This window comes from Monodelphis domestica, chromosome 1 (genome assembly GCF_027887165.1).
Source record: "Monodelphis domestica isolate mMonDom1 chromosome 1, mMonDom1.pri, whole genome shotgun sequence".
NCBI lineage: Eukaryota > Metazoa > Chordata > Mammalia > Didelphimorphia > Didelphidae > Monodelphis > Monodelphis domestica.
Genome location: NC_077227.1, coordinates 474,857,822 through 474,878,807, shown reverse-complemented (window position 1 = coordinate 474,878,807; position 20,986 = coordinate 474,857,822). Strand labels below are relative to the sequence as shown.

Sequence of the window (20,986 nt, the reverse complement as noted above, 5' to 3'; positions counted from 1 at the left end):
TGAAAACCCAAATAAGGTTGCTTCCAGCTCAAAAATCTGAGATATCCTGGTCCCCCTAAAGCTGGACCACTCTTACATTATATCTCTCACATTAATGCTTTAGGTATCTGTAAAGAAAAATTACAGTGAAGTTTGTATCTGCTATAACAGTTAAGTGAGAGGTCGTTGAGGACTGGATTTGTAATCAGGAATACCTGAGTTCAAATCCTTTTTCAGCTACTACTTGTGAAACTATGATCAAATCGCTCTCAAAGTTTCATAGAAGTCAGATTCTTCATCTGCAAAATTAGGATAACAAAATCCATAGTACTGGTCTCAGAGGGTTGTTGCAAGGCTCAAACTAGAAGTTTGCAAAGTGCTTTACAACGAGGTTTGCCAGCTTGGAGAGGATATATGTCACAGTGGAAAGAGTGCTGGAATTGGGGTCAGAAAAAATTGGGTTTGAATGTCACCTCTGACATTCACTCTGTGACCATGGGTAAGTCACATAGGTTTAGTATCTCCAAACCTCATTTTTCTGGTCTGTAAAATGGGGATAATAATCTCATATATTTACCTATAGAAGTAGCTAGGTAGCTCAGCATATAGAGAGCAGAAAGATCTGAAGCCAAATCTACTAGCTTGGGAAAGTCAGTTAACATTTATCTGCCTCAGCCTCTTCACATGTAAAATGGAGACAATAATAGCACCTACCTCTGATGAAAACCTTTATTTTAGAAAGTTTTGTTGTTGTTGTTCAGGCATTTCAGTTGTGTGTACAAATCTTTATGGATCTTTTTTCCTAGATAACATGTTGATACAATTTTTTTAAACCCTTACCTTCCATCTTGGAATCAATACTGTGTATTGGCTTCAAGGCAGAAGAGTGGTAAGGGCTAGGCAATGGGGGTTAAGTGACTTGCCCAGGGTCACACAACTGGGAAGTGTCTGAGGTCAGATTTGAACCTAGGACCTCCCATCTCTAGGCCTGGCTCTCAATCCACTGAGCTACCCATACTGTGTTTCCCATTAGGTCTGCCTACAACACAGACCCGATATACTAATTCTTTTCTGATACTACTTCTGCCTTGATCCTGTGTTTCCTCAATTTCTCTGCTCCATCTTCCAGCCCCATTTTTCTCAGACTCCTCTGATCTCGCCACTTTCCCCCCTCTAATTCTCTTATATTATCTCCCTGTCTCCAACCTCATCCACATCTTACCCAGCTTCTCAGATCCCACCAAACCTTTGTTTCCCCAATTTTCCTGATAATTTCCCCCTGATTTTTCTCCAACTTCTGTGACCTCAGCTTCTCTGATTCCCTCCAAACCTTCCTTGACTTTCTTATCCTCTCTCTGAAACTATTCCTGAAAGGGGGTTGGAGGGAGGCAGGGTGTGGAATATTAGAGAGAAGGATTTAAACCTAGATGAAACTTTAGAGGTTACAAGTCCCTCTTTATAAAAAAGGGGCACTGAGTCACACATATGGAATGAATGATGGAGTTGACTTGAACCTGGGGTCCTTAAGTGGCCCCCCTCTTCCAAATAAATCCCTTTCCCCTCACAAATACCTCCACCCTAAGCTGTGTTGGGCACATTTTCATTTTACCAAATGAGCATGCACTAACTCCCATCTTAGCCTAATGTTGTGATTTAGATGGGGCTGGGGGGGAGGGGACAGGGTTCATTGAATGTCCCTAAACATTTATACAATAAAATCATGATAACAAAAAAAATGTTGATACAATTTTTAAATAATCATTTTCTGATATCTGATTGCCATCCATGTTCTTTCCCTCCCTCCTACCCCTTCCCCTTCACCAGGATAGAAGATAATACTATATAGGTTGTACATGTGTTATATAATATATATTTTTTTACATGCTCATTGTTGTGAAAGAAGACACATGTCTCTTACACTAGTGAAAAATTGATGGAGGAAATAAAGTGAAAAATGCTATGCTTCAATCAGCACTGTCTTTTCCTTCTCTCGTGGTGATTAGCCTTTTTATCATGAGTGCCTTAGAGCTGTCCTAGATTCTGGCATTGCTGATAATAGTTAACTCATTCCACAGTTAATCACTGATACCTTATTGCTATTATTGTATACAGTATTCTCCTGGTTCTGTTCATTTCATTTTGTATCAGTTCAAATGTCTTTCCAGGTTTTTTTGCAATTATTTATCATTTCTTAGGGCACAAGAGTATTCCATTACAATCATATGCCATAACTTGTTCAGTCATTCCCCAATTGATGGACATTCCCTCAATTTTCAGTTCTTTGCCACCACAGAAAGAACTGCTGTAAATATTTTGTGCAGGTAGGTCTTTCCCCCTGTTTTTGAAATCTTTGGGCTATTGACCTAGTATTAGTGATGGAATATTATTGTGCCATAAGAAATGATGAGCAGGATGATTTCAAAGAAAGCTGGAAAGACTGACATGAACTGATGCAGAGTGAAATAAGCAGAAGCAGGAGAATATTATTCTTAGAAACAGCAATATTGTGGAATTATCAACTGTGAAAGACGTAGCTACTCTCAGCAATACAATAATCCAGGACAATTCTAAGGGATTTATAAAAAAGAATACTATCCACCTCCAGAAAAAGAATTGTTGGATTCAGAATGTAGATCAAAGCATATGATTTTTCACTTCAGTTTATTTGGGTTGGAGGGGTATTATATGAGTATTCTCTTACAACAATGACCAAAATGGAAATGTGTTTTGCAGATAATGCATGTATAACCCAGATCAAATTGCTTACCATCTCTGGGAAGGGGGAGGAAAGAAAGGGAGGGAGATATAACTTTAGAAAACGTATGTGAAAATTGTTATTGCATGTAATTGGTAAAAGAAAATATCTTCACACACAAAAAAAGAATAGCCACTTTAAAAACAATTATGTAAACAGATAAGATAAAAACTCTGCTTGAACTATAAATCCGAACTTTTAAATTGTTTAAATGAAAAATACACACATAGTCTTTATCATTATATTAGAAGAGCATAATATTTTCTTCTATGTTTCCTTCCATCTTTCTTTTATGTCCTTATCAAATTTTGTGGTTGCTATTATTTTTTAATATTGTTATAGACTGTGTGTGTGCTGATCTCATCCTTGCTTGGCATCACTTCCTATTTATTTGTGTATTTTTTATTTATAATTCCTTTTGGTCCAAAATGTTCCTTCATATTAGAGTCGGGCTTTCTGACTACCAGACCCTGGCTCCTTCTATCACAAGAAGCTTATTTGTAAGGAAATTCTTAATGAAACTCTATTGATTGACTACAATTCTAGCCAAAGGCCAGCAGATGGCGCATTCCTACAAGGTTGAATCCCCTCCTGAGCGCTGTTTTTTTGTAGATTGAAGAAAAAAAAAATGTTTTACACTCCCACCTCCCCCTAAGACAACGCCGAAGTGTTTCATGGAAAAGCCCATAAACTAGATTGTCCTCAATTCCCTCCCTCCTCGGGCCTTCTTAGACCTGTGTGGAGCTGCTGTGCCTCTGCTTAGAGTTGGTCCTCAGGAAGGAGAGGACCTCACCCCCAAAGGTGAAGAGAAAGAGGAGGAGACTCAGGACTCGGCTCTATCCCCTTGCTCCCTGCTCCGCTCATCTTCACGCTTCCAGTTCTGCTCTGTGGAGGTGTCCCCCGCACACATACTTTTCCAGCTGTTGTTTCCCAAACCCATAGAGAAGGCATCCCATAGCCATCACTGTGTGCGGTTAGTGGCTGCACTTGAAGAGAAGAGGTTGTGGGAGAATCTCTCCACCACCACCAGCCTCCCCCACACTCCAGAGACAGTGCCTTACCACCACCACCCTCCACTAAGGTGCAGACTCCCTCCTCCCTCTCCACACTCCATGCTAGTCCCTGTCCCTGAACCCCACTCTTGCCCTTGACCACCCAGAAACCGGTCTGCTGCTGTTGCCTCCCTGATGCCGTTTTCAGATGAGGAGAGGAGCTTGGAGGGGATTTACAAGTCCACCGCCTCAGGGCAGCCCCGGACAGCAGCCATTGGCAGCAGTATCTGCTCAGAATGCTACACCAACCAGACCTTCATTTTCGATGATGGCCCTGGTCCAGGCAGATGCACCCCCAGGTACGGTGTGTGTGTGTGTGTGTGTGTGTGTGTGTGTGTGTGTGTGTGTGTGTGTGTGTGTGTCCCTCCATCCTCTAGTCATACAACTGACCTTCTTCATCCCAAAATTTTCTGTGATAGACTTCATTTCTCTGAGGTTATCTTGGAGGATGTCAAGTTCCAAGCATTATTTTGCTTGGTATTTCTTTCTCCATTCAATTTAGGGTTCTTATTCAGCTCAGGAAACTTCCCTCTTCTACAAACCGGCAAGATGTGGTGCCCCTCCTCTCCCAAGCAACCCTCTAGAGTAGCTAGCAGCTTCTTCTCTCTGAGTCTAGAAGTAGGGGGAGGGATTAAGGCCCTCCAGTAGGACCTAAAATGACAAGCAAATTCACAGTTTTGTTGGAGGAAAGGGGGTGGACAACAGTTGGAGAGGGTAGTGATCACTTAGGCTATATATTTAATTGAATTTGGTATCAAACTACTAAAAGCTTCATGATTCTGAGAATCCTAGAATGGCACAGCATTAACCCCTTCCTCCCTTAGGATGAGAGAAGGTGTCATAGCATCATGGATTTAAAGATGAATGTCCTACATGCTCATTTTATATATGGGGAAACTGAAGTGGGGTTAACTGACTTACTCAGGATCACAAAAGTAATGTGTCAAAGTAGAATGGGGAAGAGAAGTGAAGAAAGGATAAAGAAAACAAAACCTGGATATTCCTAACCTGACAGTACTATATCTTCAAATATCAGATTTAGTGGATAAAAGCAACGGCTTCTAATTTTTACATCAGTACCAGCCCCTTTATAAGGCTGGCTGGGTGGAGTAAAGGGTGAAGGGCTCAGTCTGGTTTCAACAATACTTTGTTAGCAAGTAGCAATGTTCCACATGCTGAATGACCCATAGTATATCCCAGCCATACAGTGCCGGTTCTAGTATAAAAGATTCCTGTTATACTTTTCACAACTAATCCTAAGAACAAGAACAGTGTGCTAATTATCTGCGTGACTTTATGTATACTTTACTTACTGTGTTGGATTCATTAATTCATCAGTGCAGTTCCTCCTTCTACATATGCAGATTGAAACCCTTCTTTCTATTCCTTTCTTACCTTGTTCAGTTCTCTGCCATGTTTTCCTCCCTGGTCACATCTACCCCTTGCACTGGGGAGAAAGTTGGGTGGAAGCAGTAAGGGTGTTTTTTTCTGGTTTTTTTCATATCATTGTTCCACTTGGACTCTCTATTGCCTTTCATTCTCATTATGTCACCAGTCAATATATTCTTTGATGTTTCTCTCAAGCAAGTTGTCACAGAAGCAGCAATTCTGCAAATCATTGCGTCAGCCTCATAAAGAAAATCTAGGAAGTTGTTGTGGGAGAGGTTTCAGTGTGGTTTATGAAAATTGTTCTTCCATATTGTCCAAGGATTCTCCACTAGTTCATTTGCTTTAGAGAGCAAAGGAAATTGGATAAATGATCAAACTTGCAGGTATAGATGAGCTCTCATCTCCCAAGACCTAGACACTGAGCCTAGCCTCTCAGTACAGCTTAAGATGCATGATGACTTAAGGATCTCCGTGGTGTATATTGAACTATGTGATCAATTTCCCCTTCCTTAGTACTGAAGACACCTCCAATTTCTGACCTGAATGAATTTCTGACATGTTATTGGAGATTTGGGGGTAGGTTTCATATTGTTGCTTAATATTTTTCCTTTCCTAGAATCATCTGAGAAAAATAGATTCTAGTCTCAGCTTTTCCAAAAGTTTTATATGTATTAGTTGATTGTGATGGCTAAAATAAATAACAATATTATTGAAAGGCAACATGACATGGTGGATAGAGGGTCAATCTTAGAGTCCAGAAGATGTCAAAAGAGGTCTAGCTATTGACACATCTTTGGTGCCTTTGGAGAAGTCATTTAACCTTTCAGTGCCTCAGACAACTCAAAGACTATTCTTTAACACGCGAATTCCCCAATCTGTCTGCATTCATGAAGTAAGTACCTCACACTGGTAAAATAACAATCCTGGACCCAAAAAAATCATTATCATCATTATTATTACTATTATTATATGGCCAATTGTTATTATGAATTTAGTGTCTAAGGGTTCTAAGCCACTCTCCTTATAATCCTATAAGATATTATTACAAATAATATTTTCATTTTGCTAGTGAAGAAATTGAGGCATAGAGAAGTAAATGACTTGCCTGAGGCTAGTAACTAGTAAATGTTAGAGCTGGGACTCAAACATAAAAGGTATGTAAAGGACCAGAGGACCAGAAGGATCCATTCAGTTTAGCATGCCTTCTGTGAAGTCTCTTCTCTCTTTACACTCCCCACCCTCACACATCCCCCATGCTCATAAAATCCTACTGTGTCTCTCCTGCAAATTGGCCAGCTATAGCATCTTTCATATTTATTGCCAGTTCTCTTCAACTACCTTTTCTAATCCATTCAAATTTGCATAAACAGTGATCATAAATATTATATATATACATATACTTTGTGTGTATGTGTACTCATGCACATATAGAGAAAAAGAGGCTGCTTTTAACTCTCAGGCTCTCTTTATTGATCCTCAGCTGATAACTCCCATGATTTCTGGCATGGTCACCACTTTTAACCCCATACCTAGTCATGCCAACTTTTGACAGATTCTCTTTGCTAGTAAAATAGAAGATGAAGACACACAATGATTATATTCCTTACCTTTTCTTTCTTTTATTTTTAATAAATCTTTACTTTCTGTCTTAAAATTGATACTAAGTATCCATTCCAAGGCAGATGAGCAGTAAGAACTAGGACTTTGGGGTTAAGTGACTTGCCCCATGTCATATAGCTAGAAGTATCTAAGGCCAGATTTGAACCTAGGACCTCCTATCTCTAGGCCTGGTTTTCTTATCTACTGAAGCACCCTAACTGTTTCCATTCTTGAACTTTTAAAAATAACCTTAAGATATCCAGTTCAACCTCTCCATTTTACAGATAAAAATGGGAATTGACTTGCTCAAGTTTACACATTTAGGAAGTAGAACTGGTATTCAAACCCAGGTCTATTGACTCTGATTCAACATTTTTTGCCCTATATCATATTGCCTTTTCCCCTCCACAAAGCATATAATAGGAATGGAGTTTGTTATCTGGGTCTTATCTGTTCCACTCTTGCATTCGACACCTCTATTATCTCTTCTCACCTCAAGACTCTGTTTGGGGAACTCTATCACTACTCTGAAAAAAAAATCATGTAGGATTTTTTTCCTCCCACATTCTGAACCCTATGAGACTTCCTTGTCCATTATTTCCTTCCTATACAGAAGGGAGGAAGGCCTACAAGCCAAATGAATACTTAAGAGAGAGAATGTTTATATTACCTTATTTTACAGAGCTTCTCTGAGTTCAGAAGAGATGTGTAAGAAACTTTATAATTCTAAAGCCACCAATGAATCTGTGATCTTTTCAGTATAGGTAATCCTTCCAATAATGTAAATCATAGCCTATACATGCCTGCCCTTTCTGTGCAAGGTTTTGTCCATTTCCTCCTATAAATCAACCAGGGGATACTCCTAGGAGCCTTTTTTTCATTTCCTTGATATGATAAAGATGTCATACCTTCTAAATGAAGCTACCAAATGAGAACCATAGGCATTCAGAAGTATTTGGACCAATGATCCACAGAAGAAAAAGCAAGTTCATCCCTGCATATATGTTGTCCAGATTAAGATATACAGTTGAATGGAATACCCATAGAACTCATCCATCAGTGTACATATCTTGGGTATACACTATCAATGGACAGTAAGTTGGGCCTATAATTAATAAGAAGAAGAAGCTAAACTGGATTGCTTTTGGTCAACTAAGAAAGTCTTCTCATGGCCCCCAAGCTTCTCTCTGAAACAAATCACCACCTTTTTACATTTAATATTCCTCTGGTAATGAAATATGTCTAAGAATCAAAGAATTGGAACTAAGAATCATGCAAAGAGCAATGGAAAGATACATAGTAGATAAAAGCAAACTACAATACAATATAAATGTAGCGTGGGAATAGCCACCAACTCACTTACTTGGGTACTGGTCACTGGGTATAGTTTCCAACATGGTGGCCAAGTCCTTGGGCTCATTCACACATTCACTTCAACCTTCCCTCATACAATCAGGTCTCTTTTCTTTTTGTGAAATTTTATATTTTATTGTATTTTCCACATTATACACAGAAATAATTTTTAACATTTTTTTACATTTTGCAATATGACTTCCCTCTCTCTGTTCCTTCTCCCCTCTAAAGAGTTTTTATGAGGGTGCCTGGCTATGACTCATGGAGACTCATAGGAGTAGACTGTAGGGGTATACTTAACTATCTGCTTGACTCTGGCTCCTGAACTCCTACCAGTGTGCTTTCCATTTCAATAGATCAACTATTTATGACATGTTAAACCTTTAAACATGAAACATTTTCTTTAAGAAGAAGACAAAATTGAAAATAATCACAACTCAATACAAACCAAAAGCATCCTGGGTTATACTCTCTCACCTATGTGCACAGTATCCAATTGCAAGCAATGGGCACACAGTCACAGAAACTTATCAGTGATGAATATGAGTAAGGAAGTCCTTATGTCCATAACAACTCATAATTCTGAACCATAGGCATGGATGTTGGTTTTCTCTTTTAGAGAAAATAGTATGTACCAGATATCATCTTCCATTCTAAGCTTCTCCAGTTTTCTTTTAGACAATGCCATTTCTCTCCTACTCTCAGGCTGCTGAACTGGTGTTATACTATCCTAGTAAAAGCAGAAGTATTGTACTCTTTCAGTTAAAAAAAATAGATCTAAGCCCAGGATCTGTAGCATTCCCAGGCAGCTCTCTTTCCAGGATATTGAAACAATGTTAGGTTATTTCAGGAACAAAAAAACTCATATAAGCAACTGCAAAATTCTTCAGTTCTGTTTTCTAGACCTCTAAAGAACTTTTTTCTCAACCCAGAGAGAGAAGTGCAGAGCAGTGTACTAAAGCCTTTGAAGGGTTCTATCTCAGGCCATAGATGGTGCTAAACATTAATAATATTTGCCAGTTTTTCACTATCATAAGTACTTTTCAACATTCTTCCAATAGTCTCCAAGAGCATCTGTGGGACTTTTTCAGTAGTATCAACTTTCCAGCTCTAGGTGACACTAAAGAGCAGCAGGAACCCCAGTGATTTTTCACAGCAGGAGTGGACTTCCTCCAATAAATGGTAAGAAGTTTCAGGGTAACCTGGGCTATAATAGGTCCTCACAGCCAACTGATCTCTGATATACTTCTTTCAAACAGCAGGGGGCAGTCTCTGCTATCAGCTTTTCTGTAGGTGGCTACCATATCTTCTCAATCTTCTGATCTCTGCCTTCTTTCTCATCCTGTCATCTTTTTATTTATGGCTTCTAATGTTTTAAATCAGGGCCTCTTCCTCAGTAGAGACCTTTCTCTAATTCAGGTTGGAAAACCCAAAGTCCATAATTCTATCAATTATAAAACAAAGAAACAGTAAACAATGTTCTCCTTTATCCAGTAATTCTTTGAATTAGAGTTCCACAGACTTATCCTTCACAATCCTGAAACCAGTAAGATGTAAATGACATAATGGGTAATAAAGCACTGAAGCTATCTTCACCTTTGGTCAATACCTGTACTTCTTCACTTCTATCAAATGTGTCTTCCCAGTTACAATTACCTGAGGAGTCGTTTTTGTTTTCTCATGTCCTCAGAATTTTTATTCTCACACTAATGCCCTTTTTTCTGCCCATTTCAGTAAATAAAATGCCCACATATAAAAGGACAGTACCTTTCACAAACGGGGAATTATTCAGGAGAAGCAATGTAAAAAATGTAATCAGAAAAGTAGATATCTAGGGCAAGGGGAGAGGAGGTGGGAGATGGACAACTTACGTAGAATAAAGGATCATTGGTGGACAATTTTCTATCATCCTTGTGATGTAGAGTATCAACTGTTGTAAAAATTATGATTGATATTATTTTTAGCAGATAAGAATTTGCTTTTGTTAGCAATATATTTCAGTATATTCAATTAAATTCAATATTCTAACCCATCAAGATCTTTTTTGGATTCTGATTTCTGTCATCTTACATCTTAACTGTCCTCAATTTTGTATAATCTACAAACGTGTTGAACATGACATCCATATATTTGTCAAAGTCAATGATCAAAATGTTAAACGATGCAAGGGCAACTGCAAAATATGTTCCACTTAACACAGCTCTCTAAGATGGCTTCTAATATTAATGATTATCTTTGGGTCCAACCATTCAACCAGTTCTAAACTGACCAACTTATTATTGTCTACTAGGCCTATCACAATGATAGAATGAGAGGCTTTGTCAAATGCTTTGCTGAAATCTAAGTAAACTCTTCCTACAACATCTCCCTAAATTACTGGTGGATTAATCCAATGAAAAATGAGAAACTGTTGCTCTAACATAGTCTTTTTGTAATTTTGTTTTTAATATCATGCAAAACACACTTCCATATTAGTCATTTTTGTAAGAACACACTCGTACAAAACCCAAACCCCAAAGTAAAACCATAAATACACTGATGTGAAAGATAATAGGCTTTGGTCCACATCTATCTGACTCCAACAGTTCATTCTCTGGAGGTGGATAGCATTTCCCATCATAAGTCTTTCAGGAACGTCCCCGATCATTTGCATTGCAGAGAGTATCCAAGTTGTTATTTGATTTCATTTCACTGATCATCATACAATATTGCTGTTACTGTTTACAGTGTTCTCCCAGTTCTACTTATTTTGCTATGCATCATTTCATGCAGATCTTTCCAGTTTTTTCTGAAACCATTTTGCTTATTTTTTATAGCACAATGGTATTCATAGTCAGTTCTTACTGAAGTCATATTGACTTTTTGTGAGCAATACTTCCTTTTCTAGGTATTTGCCAACTTTTGATAATGTATTCTACATTTTTCCCCAAGAATTGAAGTCTAGCTCACTGAACTACATTTTGAAAATTCCATTTTCTTCCTTTTTAAAAAATCTGGATAACATTTGCCATTCTCTAATTCTATAATACCTCCTCAATTCTCTGTGTTCTTTCAAAGATCACTCAGTAGTCCTATGCATCAGTTCTTTCAGTGTAAAAGGACAGAGTTCATTTGGTCCTTTTGACTTAAAATTAACAAGGTCATCTGAGTTTTCTCTTACTATATTACTATTTATCATAGGTACCAACTTCCTATTAGCCATTCTTGCTTTTCCCTTTGGCAAAGGGGGAAAAAAAAGTAAAATAAGGATTGAATAATTCTGTACCTTCTTGTCAGTTATCATTATCTCATTGTCCCAGAATAATGGCCCTCTCCTTTTTTGGTCTTCTTCTTCTTTTTCTCTTTAACACTTAAAAAGACCCTTTTTATTGTCCTTAGTCCTCTTTGCCACCCTCAGTTCATTTTGAACTTTTAGCACTCATAATACCTTTTCTTATAGGGATTTCTCACCCTTTTGAAATTACATTCCATTATACATCTTTACTTCATTCTTTTTAATGTCCTGATAAAATCTAAGTTATTTCCCACCTTTCATTCTTTTATTACTTTTTAAAATCTAGGTTAGTCGATAATTTCCACGTACATCCACATCAGTAGAATTTCATTTCTGAGAGCTTTCTATTCCTCCTGTACTAACTGCTCATGAAGATATTAGTTCATGGGATTCTAGCTAACTCTTCAATGAGCCCTTTCAAATTTGCTCCCCTAAAATTGAAATTGCATTATATAGCCTCAGTTTCCCTCTTTCCCTCCCTGTCACTAGTTTCAAGATTATATTGTTATCTCCCCACAAAGATCCTATAAATTCTGTTCCAATAACCTCCTATCCCCCTAAATCTGGTCCATCTCCTGGCTTCGCCATTTCTAACTGAAATATCAATGTTTACCTTGTTTCACCTGTTCAAAATCTAGAAGTAGCTGTAACTATTTTCCATCCCTTTCCTCTCATAGTCAGTTACCAAGTCCTATTCATTCAAACTGCAAAATATACCTTGAGATCATTCCCTCTTCTCTATTATAATTATCATCACCCTAATATAGGTCCTTATTTCCATCTCCCAAAGGTATTATAATATCCTCTAAACCAGCTTCTTTGCCTCCTCTCATACAGCTTCCAAAATAATGTCATATTCATAAATATAATTGGCATTCCTCTGCTAAAAAGCCACCATTTGTTTCATGAGTAAAAAGACTTTAGACTTCTTTGTGTAGAATTCAAGGCCATTCACAACTCAGTGCCATTCTATATCTCTAGTCTTTTCTCATATTATATCCCTTCTGTTCAGCCAAACTAGATGGTTACTATCCCCATTAACAGGCCCTGTGTCTTTTCATTTCCTTGCCTTGGCTTATAATGCTACTTATGTCTGGAATGAATAAAGTATTGGACTGGGATTCACAAAGAAGACCTGAGTTCAAATCTCACCTCTGACACCAGCTTTATGATCATGGACAAACAATTGAACTTGTCTAAGGCTCAATTACCTTATATGTAAAAATGAAGGGCTTGACTAAATGGCCTCTAAGGTCATTTCTAGTTTCAAATCTATGATACTATGGTCTTTCTCTTTTTTCTCTCTATAACTTAAAAAGACCCTTTTTATTATCCTTAGTCCTCATTGCCACCCTCAGTTAATTTTGAATTTTTTAGCATTCCTAATACTGTTCTTATAGTGCTTTAAATTTGAAATATTCCATTATACACCTTTACTTCATTCTTTTTTATGTCCTTATAAAATCTAAGTTAGTTGATCATTTCCATGTACCTCCACATCATTAAAATTTAATTTCTGAGAGTCTTCTATTGCTCCTGGACTAACTTCTCATGAAGAGTTTCATGATCCTTCTCCTTCATCTGGTAAATTACTAACCATCCATGAAATCCCAACTAAAATGCTACTCTCTCCACACAAAAAAAAATGTCCTTAATCTCCCTGTCAGTAATAATTTTCGCCCTTAGAACTCACATGGCAGATATCTCTGTTGGTATCTTCTTCCCCTACTAAACTCTAAGCTCCCTGAAGGTAGAGGCTGTGCCTTAGCTCACCTTGGTATCTTCCACAGCATTTAGCCCATTTATTTATATGTAAGAAATGCTTCCTTAAGATTTGTCAAATGAATCCAGAAATCTTAATCTCTGGGACAGGCAGTGTATTAATTACTGTTTCCTACCTAGTCCCTGAATGTAAGAATTCTAAACTCTCTATCTAACCTGGTAGCCCACAGGGTCTCTCTGCTCTTTTCCTCTCACACTTGATTTCTAAGTAGCTCCCTAAGACAGAGGCACCTTGTTTGGGGAAGCATTGAAACCATTGCTAGAAACTATGGATCTAGTTAAAAATGAAAATTTTTATCTCCAGCCCCAACAAAGAATCTTGCCAGTATAAAAACTTGTTTACTGTCTTCCCTCATTCTACCAAATCCTTCATCCTAGAATCAATCAATCATTATTCATAGATGCCTGCTCTCTGCTCAGCCAAGTGTGTCTTGAAATGAGAACAAGAGAAGGCTGAGTCTTTGTATTTGAGAAACCAAACCTATCTGTGAGGTAAATTTCTTCTACCCTAACCCTTATTTAAGGAATATTTTGGTGAGAGTAAAAAGGGAGATACAATATCTATAAGTGGATGCTTATACAAAGGTAAATTTTACAACAGTGCTTTGTCCCAGTCGGTGGCTGAGATTAAGGCTTTGGGGTTAGAGGTTTTACATGACATATACTTTCATTAATATAGAAAACTCCCAGTGAAGAAGCTACCTCTGTTAATGCAAATGGACATCTACTTCACAAGTTATATTTCAAGATCTACCTGGAGCTCCAAAACATTAAATTATTTATCCAGTGTCACATAGGTAGTATGTGACAGAGAAAGAACTTGAACTTAGATCTTTTAGGTAGCTTGGTGGTACAGTGGATAAAGTTTTATACTTGGAGTCAAGAAGATCTGAGTTCAAATTCTACCTTAGACACTATGTGACTCTGGGCAAGTTACTGAACCTCTAACTACCTCAGTTCCCTCATCTGTAAGATGAGGATAATAATAGCACCTATTACACCTCACAGAGGTGAGGAGAAAATGGGATAACGCATACAAAGTACTTCATAAAATCTTAAAGAACTATGTACATCCTAGCTATTATTATTATTATTATTATTATTATTATTATTATGGAATCTGAGGCTAGCTTTCTATCTTCTTTATCTTTAGTCTGCTCTATATGGAGTTTGAATCCCTGACTTTGACCTTATAAACACCAAGTCTAATGTTTCCCAACTTTGTCTCATTCTTGCATCCTTCTTCCATCTACCTGGAAGAGGCAGTGTTGTCTAATGGATAGAGAGCCATCCTTAGAGTCAGAAAGACCTGAGTTCAAGACCTACTTCTGAAATGTCTGGTTGATCTTCAATAATTCACTTAACTTCTTAATAACTCCAGGAAATTCTCTAAGACCGTAAGTTGCAGAAGAGTTACTGACCTTGCATTAGTGGAGTTTTCATACCAAGAGTTCTCTACATTAATGAGAGAACTGGGCCCAACTGAAAAAGTACATCTAAAGCATTTCAAAGGTACCATTCAGCTCTCCAGAACCCCAAAGACATTGTGCATGTGTTTTCACATACCAGTAGGGTCACCATGCCTTCCATCCCCGGGATGAAATTAGGGAATGAGGAAATCAAGGTCAATGCTTGATCTGACACATTGACTAACACACAGTAATTACTCTGGGCTTGTTTCCAGACAGTATTTTATCTACCCATCTTGGCCCTTTGTCAGCTCTTTTCTGATCTGAATTAGACCATAGCTTCTTGAAATGATCAAAGCCCCATAGTGACTCTACCATCTCTTAGGCTCTTTTAGCCCTTCAGAGGAATCCTAACGTGGTAGAGATTTAGAATAAGTTTTACAATCTTTTTTTTAAACTCTTACCTTCCATCTTGGGGTCAATACTGGGTATTGGCTCCAAGGCAGAAGAGTGGTAAGGGCTAGGCAATGGGTGTCAAGTGACTTGCCCAGGGTCACACAGCTGGGAAGTGTCTGAGCTCAGATTTGAACCTAGGACCTCCTGTCTCTAGGACTGACTCTCAATCCACTGAGCTACCCAGCTGCCCCCCTTTTTTTAATCCAAAAGATATTTATTAAGCAAGGCACTCTGTTTGGGACAGGAACATTTAAATAGACAGGACAGCACTCTCAAAATGCTTATAATAGAATCAGGAGGTAGAGGAAGAAAGACTTGGGTTGTGAGGAGTCTGAGTCCACTCAGGAGGTCAGGGCTATCTAGAGTTCCTTGGGGGAGAAAACTCCATGCTCAGTTATGATGCCTCCAGTGATGAGCTCATGAGGGGTGATGTGAAAGGATGGATTCCACACTCCAATACCTGGGGCAGCAATACAGATCCCCCCAAGGCTGGTCAGCTCCTGGCTTGGCCACTCTTCGATGACAATTTCCCGGCCTGTCTTCAAGCTCAGATCACAAGAGGAAACAGGGGCAGCCATGTAGAAAGGGATCCCCTGGTACTTTCCTTTGGGAAGTTCTCTAGTGAGGTGGTCCTTTCTGTAGGCCATAGGCTAAAGGCTATGTATATATGTGTGTGTGTATCTATATGCATATATACATGCACATTTTTATGTGAGTATAATGGAAAGAAGTTTGGGGGTTTTTTTTAAGTATACTTGGCATTTTATGGCTCCAGGGAATTCTAAAATAAGTCATGCTTGGACTGAGGTTCTGAGGGAATTCAGTCTCATTGTTTACACAAACGAGGGGTAAGGCAGCCAAGACCAGGCGGAAAGCTATGTCTCCCATGTTCACCATATAAGGGAGACCTGCCAACTAAGATTGTTACAGAGGTGTCTCTTTCCCAGACAGATATGCTTCATCTGCACAGGCAGCATTTTGTCCCCCAGCACTATGGCCCCTTAAGAGGGACTGACAGATGGGTCCCCACCCTGCTTCCAAATCTCATGGTATTCCAGAAAGGACAGTCAGAAAGGAATCTGCTCAATCAGTTCTGGAATCAACATGCTCGGGTAGTTGAAATCTCAGGAGCAGGAAAGTAAAGGTGAGGAAGAAAAGAAAAAAGATATGTATATATTTTCATATTTGCATGTTTGTATATACATATTTCTATATGTTTATGTGAATGTTTTGTGTGTCTTCATTTATGTTCCTCTATCCATGTATGTTTTAATTAACCTACAAAAGTTGTTTTGGTAAGATACCAGCTTGGCAGAAATTGTATTTTTTTAAAACGAACAATGTCCTAATAGTATCTTACAAATAAATTACAAATCCTCCCTTTAGATTTTCCTGTTCCATTTCCTAAATCTATATGACTACTCTTGATTTTCTTTTGTACGTTGGGGAAAAGAGAATGTTATATATGATTCTATGGTGAAATTCTGGGCTGTGTCTCTGAAAATGAGGTTATCTTTATTAGGTCTCAGACACATCTGCTATATATATGTATGTATGTATCCCCATGTAATTCTGTGTGTATTTGTCTTTATGAGTGCCTTTGGTATCTGTATTTATGTTTTCATTGCTCCGTTTGTCTCTCCTACTGTGTGTGTGTCTCTCTCTAAATATCTGGGTCTCTGTAAGTGTCTGTGTCTCTATATATGAGTGGACATATCCGTGATTATTTTCTGTGTATATATCTTTTTTGGATGGATATTTGCATTAGTATCTGCTTGTGAATCTATCTGAATATGTTTGTGTTCTTTATCTAAAATAAGGGAGAGCTATGAAAAAGCCAGAAATTCTCCCAATGGATCAGGGAAAGATGGAATGCCAACCCAGTTTCTGTGTATGACTCAGGACTGGTTCCTGGAATTTTTAAATACAGAAAGTGAATGTTGCGTGGTCAAGTAGCTGCTTAGTCAGAACCTGGCATTTGCAAGTAGGAGTGCAAAGGTATGCCAGGTATATTTGTCTGGCAACTTAAAACAAGTTTCTTCTAGTTAATTTACAAACTCTCTCAGTGTAGTCTAATGACCATCTTTTATATACTAAGATGCCATGGCTGGCCCCACTATTAAAGGAAGACCTATGACCTGAGCCATTTTCCCAACAGAACAAGACATTTACCTTTTTTTACTCTGATCCCTCATGACCAAAGGCATCTTTGAGATGGCTCACATGACTAAAACTCAGACTAGAGACATCATGAGGGTTCTTAATCAGGCAGAGTAGGGGGAGCAGAATCAAGGCTTAGCTTTTTCTCTGGTTGGGGAATCAAGCCTCAATCTGTAGCAGGGAGTGAGGGTTTATTCTGGGGAGAGAAAAGATAGAGGGCAAGATTTGTTTTGTGGTGGGAGAGAAGTATAGACTCAGTCTGTGGCAAGGCTGGAATTCAATAGAAGAAAGGGCAATATAAAGCTTTAGTCTGAGCTTGGAAATAAAAGCCTAGGCTATTTCTAGAGTAGTCAGGGAAAGCTTAAGCAAGTAAGTGAGACTTGAATTAGATCTTGAAGAATGATGAACACATGAGCAAAGTCACAGATATGTGATACACGATGTGTATTCTAGAAACAATAGTAGTCAGGTCCCCCAACTTATATGTCAGAGAACCATGGTAGAAAATTATGGTTAGATCATATTTCAAGGGGCCTTAAATTCTAGGTTAAAGAATTTAGACCTTAATCTGGCTATAATGAGAAGGTTTTAAAGTGTTGAATAAGTTATAAGGAATAAGACTAGTCATTAAATCTATTAGCATTTATTAAGTGCTAGGCACTATGCTAAGTACTGGAGATACAAAGAAAGGCAAAAAAATAATAAAATAAAACCAGTGCCTGCCCTCAAAGAACTTATTTCCTAAAGAGTGGGACAAAACACAAAAAAATTTATTTTAACCAAGAGATACATTGCAGATAATCTCAGAAGGAAGGTACTAATATTGAAGGACTAGGAAAGGTTTCTTGGAAAAAATGAGAATTTAGCTGAGACTTAAAGAGGACCAGGGAAGCCAGGAGGCAGAAATAAGGAAGGAGTGTTCCAAGCATGATAGACAGCCAGTGAAAATGATCAATCAGGAGATCAAATGTCATGTGCAGGAAATGGCTTCACAGAGTCTGTGGAGAGAAAGCAAAAATACATTAGAAGATAGGAGAGGGCTAGGTTATGAAGGCTTTGAGAGACTAACCTAAGGATGTATATTTAATCACAGAGGTAATAGGGAGCCACTGGAGTTGGAATCAGCTTGACAGCTTAGTGGAAGATGGACTGGAGTGGGAAGAGATAGGAGGCAGGGAGACAACCAATAGGATGTTGCAGTAATCTAGACTATTCGAACATGGGGCCGGAGGAGAGGGGAAAATCAAAGATTAACGGTAATAGATAAGTTAGAAAGAGAAACACTTTCAGGGGGAAGGAAGATGATGGTTTCTGTTTTTTAAATGTTGAATCTGAGGTGATATAAGGCCTTAGTCTAGTAGAGATTGACAGCAGGAAATTATAGATTTAAGACTCAAGCTCAGAAAAGAGGTAAGGAATGAAGACATAGGACCAAGAGCTTGCTGGGCAATGCTGATGATAATAATGGATTATACAATAATAAATTATACCAATTTTATTGCCAATAAAAATAAGAATTGTCATTAATATAATGCTCTAAAATTTACCAAAAAAATTTCCATATATTTTCTTGTTTGAGTCTCATAACAACTTTATACGATAGAATTGCAGATATAATTGTCCCCATTTTACTGATAAATATTCTGAGAGAGGTGGAATAGTCAATTTGTGGTCCCATTGCTAATTAATTGTCTAAGGAAGAATTTAAACTCAGGTCTTCCTGATTCTCAGTCCATCATTCTATTCACTACATCACACTGTGTCTCAGTTATAAAATCAGTTATAAAATGTATCACAGTAATATACCTTATCAAAATATTGTGTTCCTTTCAGTACCCAGCCTGGTACTATGCAAACAAAAGGAACTTTGATGAATGGATGAAAGAATAAGTGAATGGATAAAAGAATGTAGTCATCCTCATAGTGATAGTTGAAGTCATGAATGTTGATAACAACTGAAGAAAATACAGGAGATGAGAAGGTAGCTAAGGACAAAGACTTTGGGACTATCATCACTTAGATAGGTGGGGGGAAGGGGGAAAGACAATGAAAGACACAGGAAAATAATGGTCAGCAAAGTTGGAAGAGAACCAAGAGGAAAGTATCATAGTAACTAAGAGCAAAGATAACATCAAGACAGAAGGGCTGATCAGCAATGTCAAAAATTGCAAAGAAGCCAAGGATAAGGACTGAGGAAAGACTATTTGTTTTGAAATTTAAGGGATTGTTGACATATTAGATTCTAGGTTTGCCATAGTACTGTTCTTCAAGTTTAGCATTGTGCAAAAGGCTATGAATAGCTTAGCCTTTCTAGCCCAAAAACCTCTGGAGAGATGTTATCCCAAGGTGGAAAAATGTGCCAAATGTTTTTGCTTAGCTGTGTAACTTCAATAATCTGTTTTCTATTAATATCTTACTTTGAGGAGAGGGTTTCATTGACCTTGTTAAGCCTCAGTGTCCTGCTCTGAATAGCAATTAATTATGTGAACAGCTCTATACATCTGTATTTATCTAACCAATTTTAATGCCTTGTTTTTTTGTTATTTTCAGTTCTCTACTCCCATCTTTGTGATCCTGCTTTCTTAATGCAATAAGAAATCTTGTTCTATTCAACCTATTGAAGAGATCTTTGCTATCTGAAACTAATACTTAGAATTTTAGAGATTCTCTTCCATATATCTATGTAATCAATTAAAGAAATATGTGTTGGCTATGCTATAGATATTTATTCAAGATTTCTGATCTTTGAGAGATTATTTTCAGTTGAAGTGTAGGAAGAAAGGCAAAAAAAGGTTTAAGGGAGATGAAAAATGGGTAGTTTAAAAATGGAGACAATTAAGAGTTTGGCAAATATATGAGAGAGACAAAACTTTAATTGTAGGGAACAGTGGAATTAAATGAGAAGGTTTATTTTTAGAACAGAGGGGACATAGGCATGTTTGTTAGAAGAGAAAGAATTAAAGGAGACATTAAAGATGCATGAGAAAGAGATTGATGGATAGAATGATGTCTTAGAGAAAGCAAAAGAGGATGGATGGGATCAAGGGCAAGATAAGAAACTAGCTTTGGAAAAGAATAGGATCATTTTCTCTCAAAACAGGAGGGAAAGAGGAGAGGCAGATATTGTGAGGGCTTATTTAAAGGGTGTTACTGAGATATATCAGAGGACATGTATAAAGGGCAATATTTAAAAAGTAGATGGAGAAGTTCACCTAGGGGAAACATTTTATTTTAGTTTAAATAGTAAGTGAAGTTGTCTAGCATTATTATATAAACAAAAGGAACTTTGATGAAAAAATGTAATCATTGTCATAGAGAGTGATAGTCAAAGCCATGAATGTTGATTAAATTAACTGAAGAGAATTCAGAGATGTGAGTATAGCTAAGGGCAAGGACTTTAGGAATATTAATATGGGGGGAAACAGTGAAAGACACAGGCAAATAATGGTCATCAGAGTTGAGAAAGAACCAAGAGAGAAGCGTATCATAAAAATTAAAAACAAAGATAACATCAAGAAGGAAGAGATGGTTAGCAAAGTGAAGATGTCTACAGAAATTGAAGGGAGTCGAAAGATTTGGAGTTAAGGAGAGCTAAAAATTAAGAATAGCTGCAATGGAAAGTTTGCTGAAGAATCAAAAAATTAATAAAGGGTTACTATGCAGCAGGAAGAGCTCATCTGAGGTTAGACAGTATATATTTGTAATGGGTCAGGCCCTTCACACTTCCCTTTATGATTTGTGAACTTGAAAGGAGTTAATGGGTCTCTAAATTGTTGGT

At 37.8% G+C, this 20,986-nt stretch overlaps 1 protein-coding gene across 1 annotated transcript in view; it reads left to right on the top strand.

The window, feature by feature from the left end:
* Positions 1 to 3,826: 3,826 nt before the first annotated feature.
* KCNT1 (potassium sodium-activated channel subfamily T member 1) overlaps positions 3,827 to 20,986 on the top strand; it is a 247,956-nt gene continuing 230,796 nt past the window's right edge. The window contains exon 1 of the mRNA XM_056812710.1: positions 3,827 to 4,085. Within this exon, the coding sequence (XP_056668688.1) occupies positions 3,922 to 4,085 (164 nt within the window). The 5' untranslated portion in view covers positions 3,827 to 3,921. The remainder of the gene's footprint in view (positions 4,086 to 20,986) is intronic.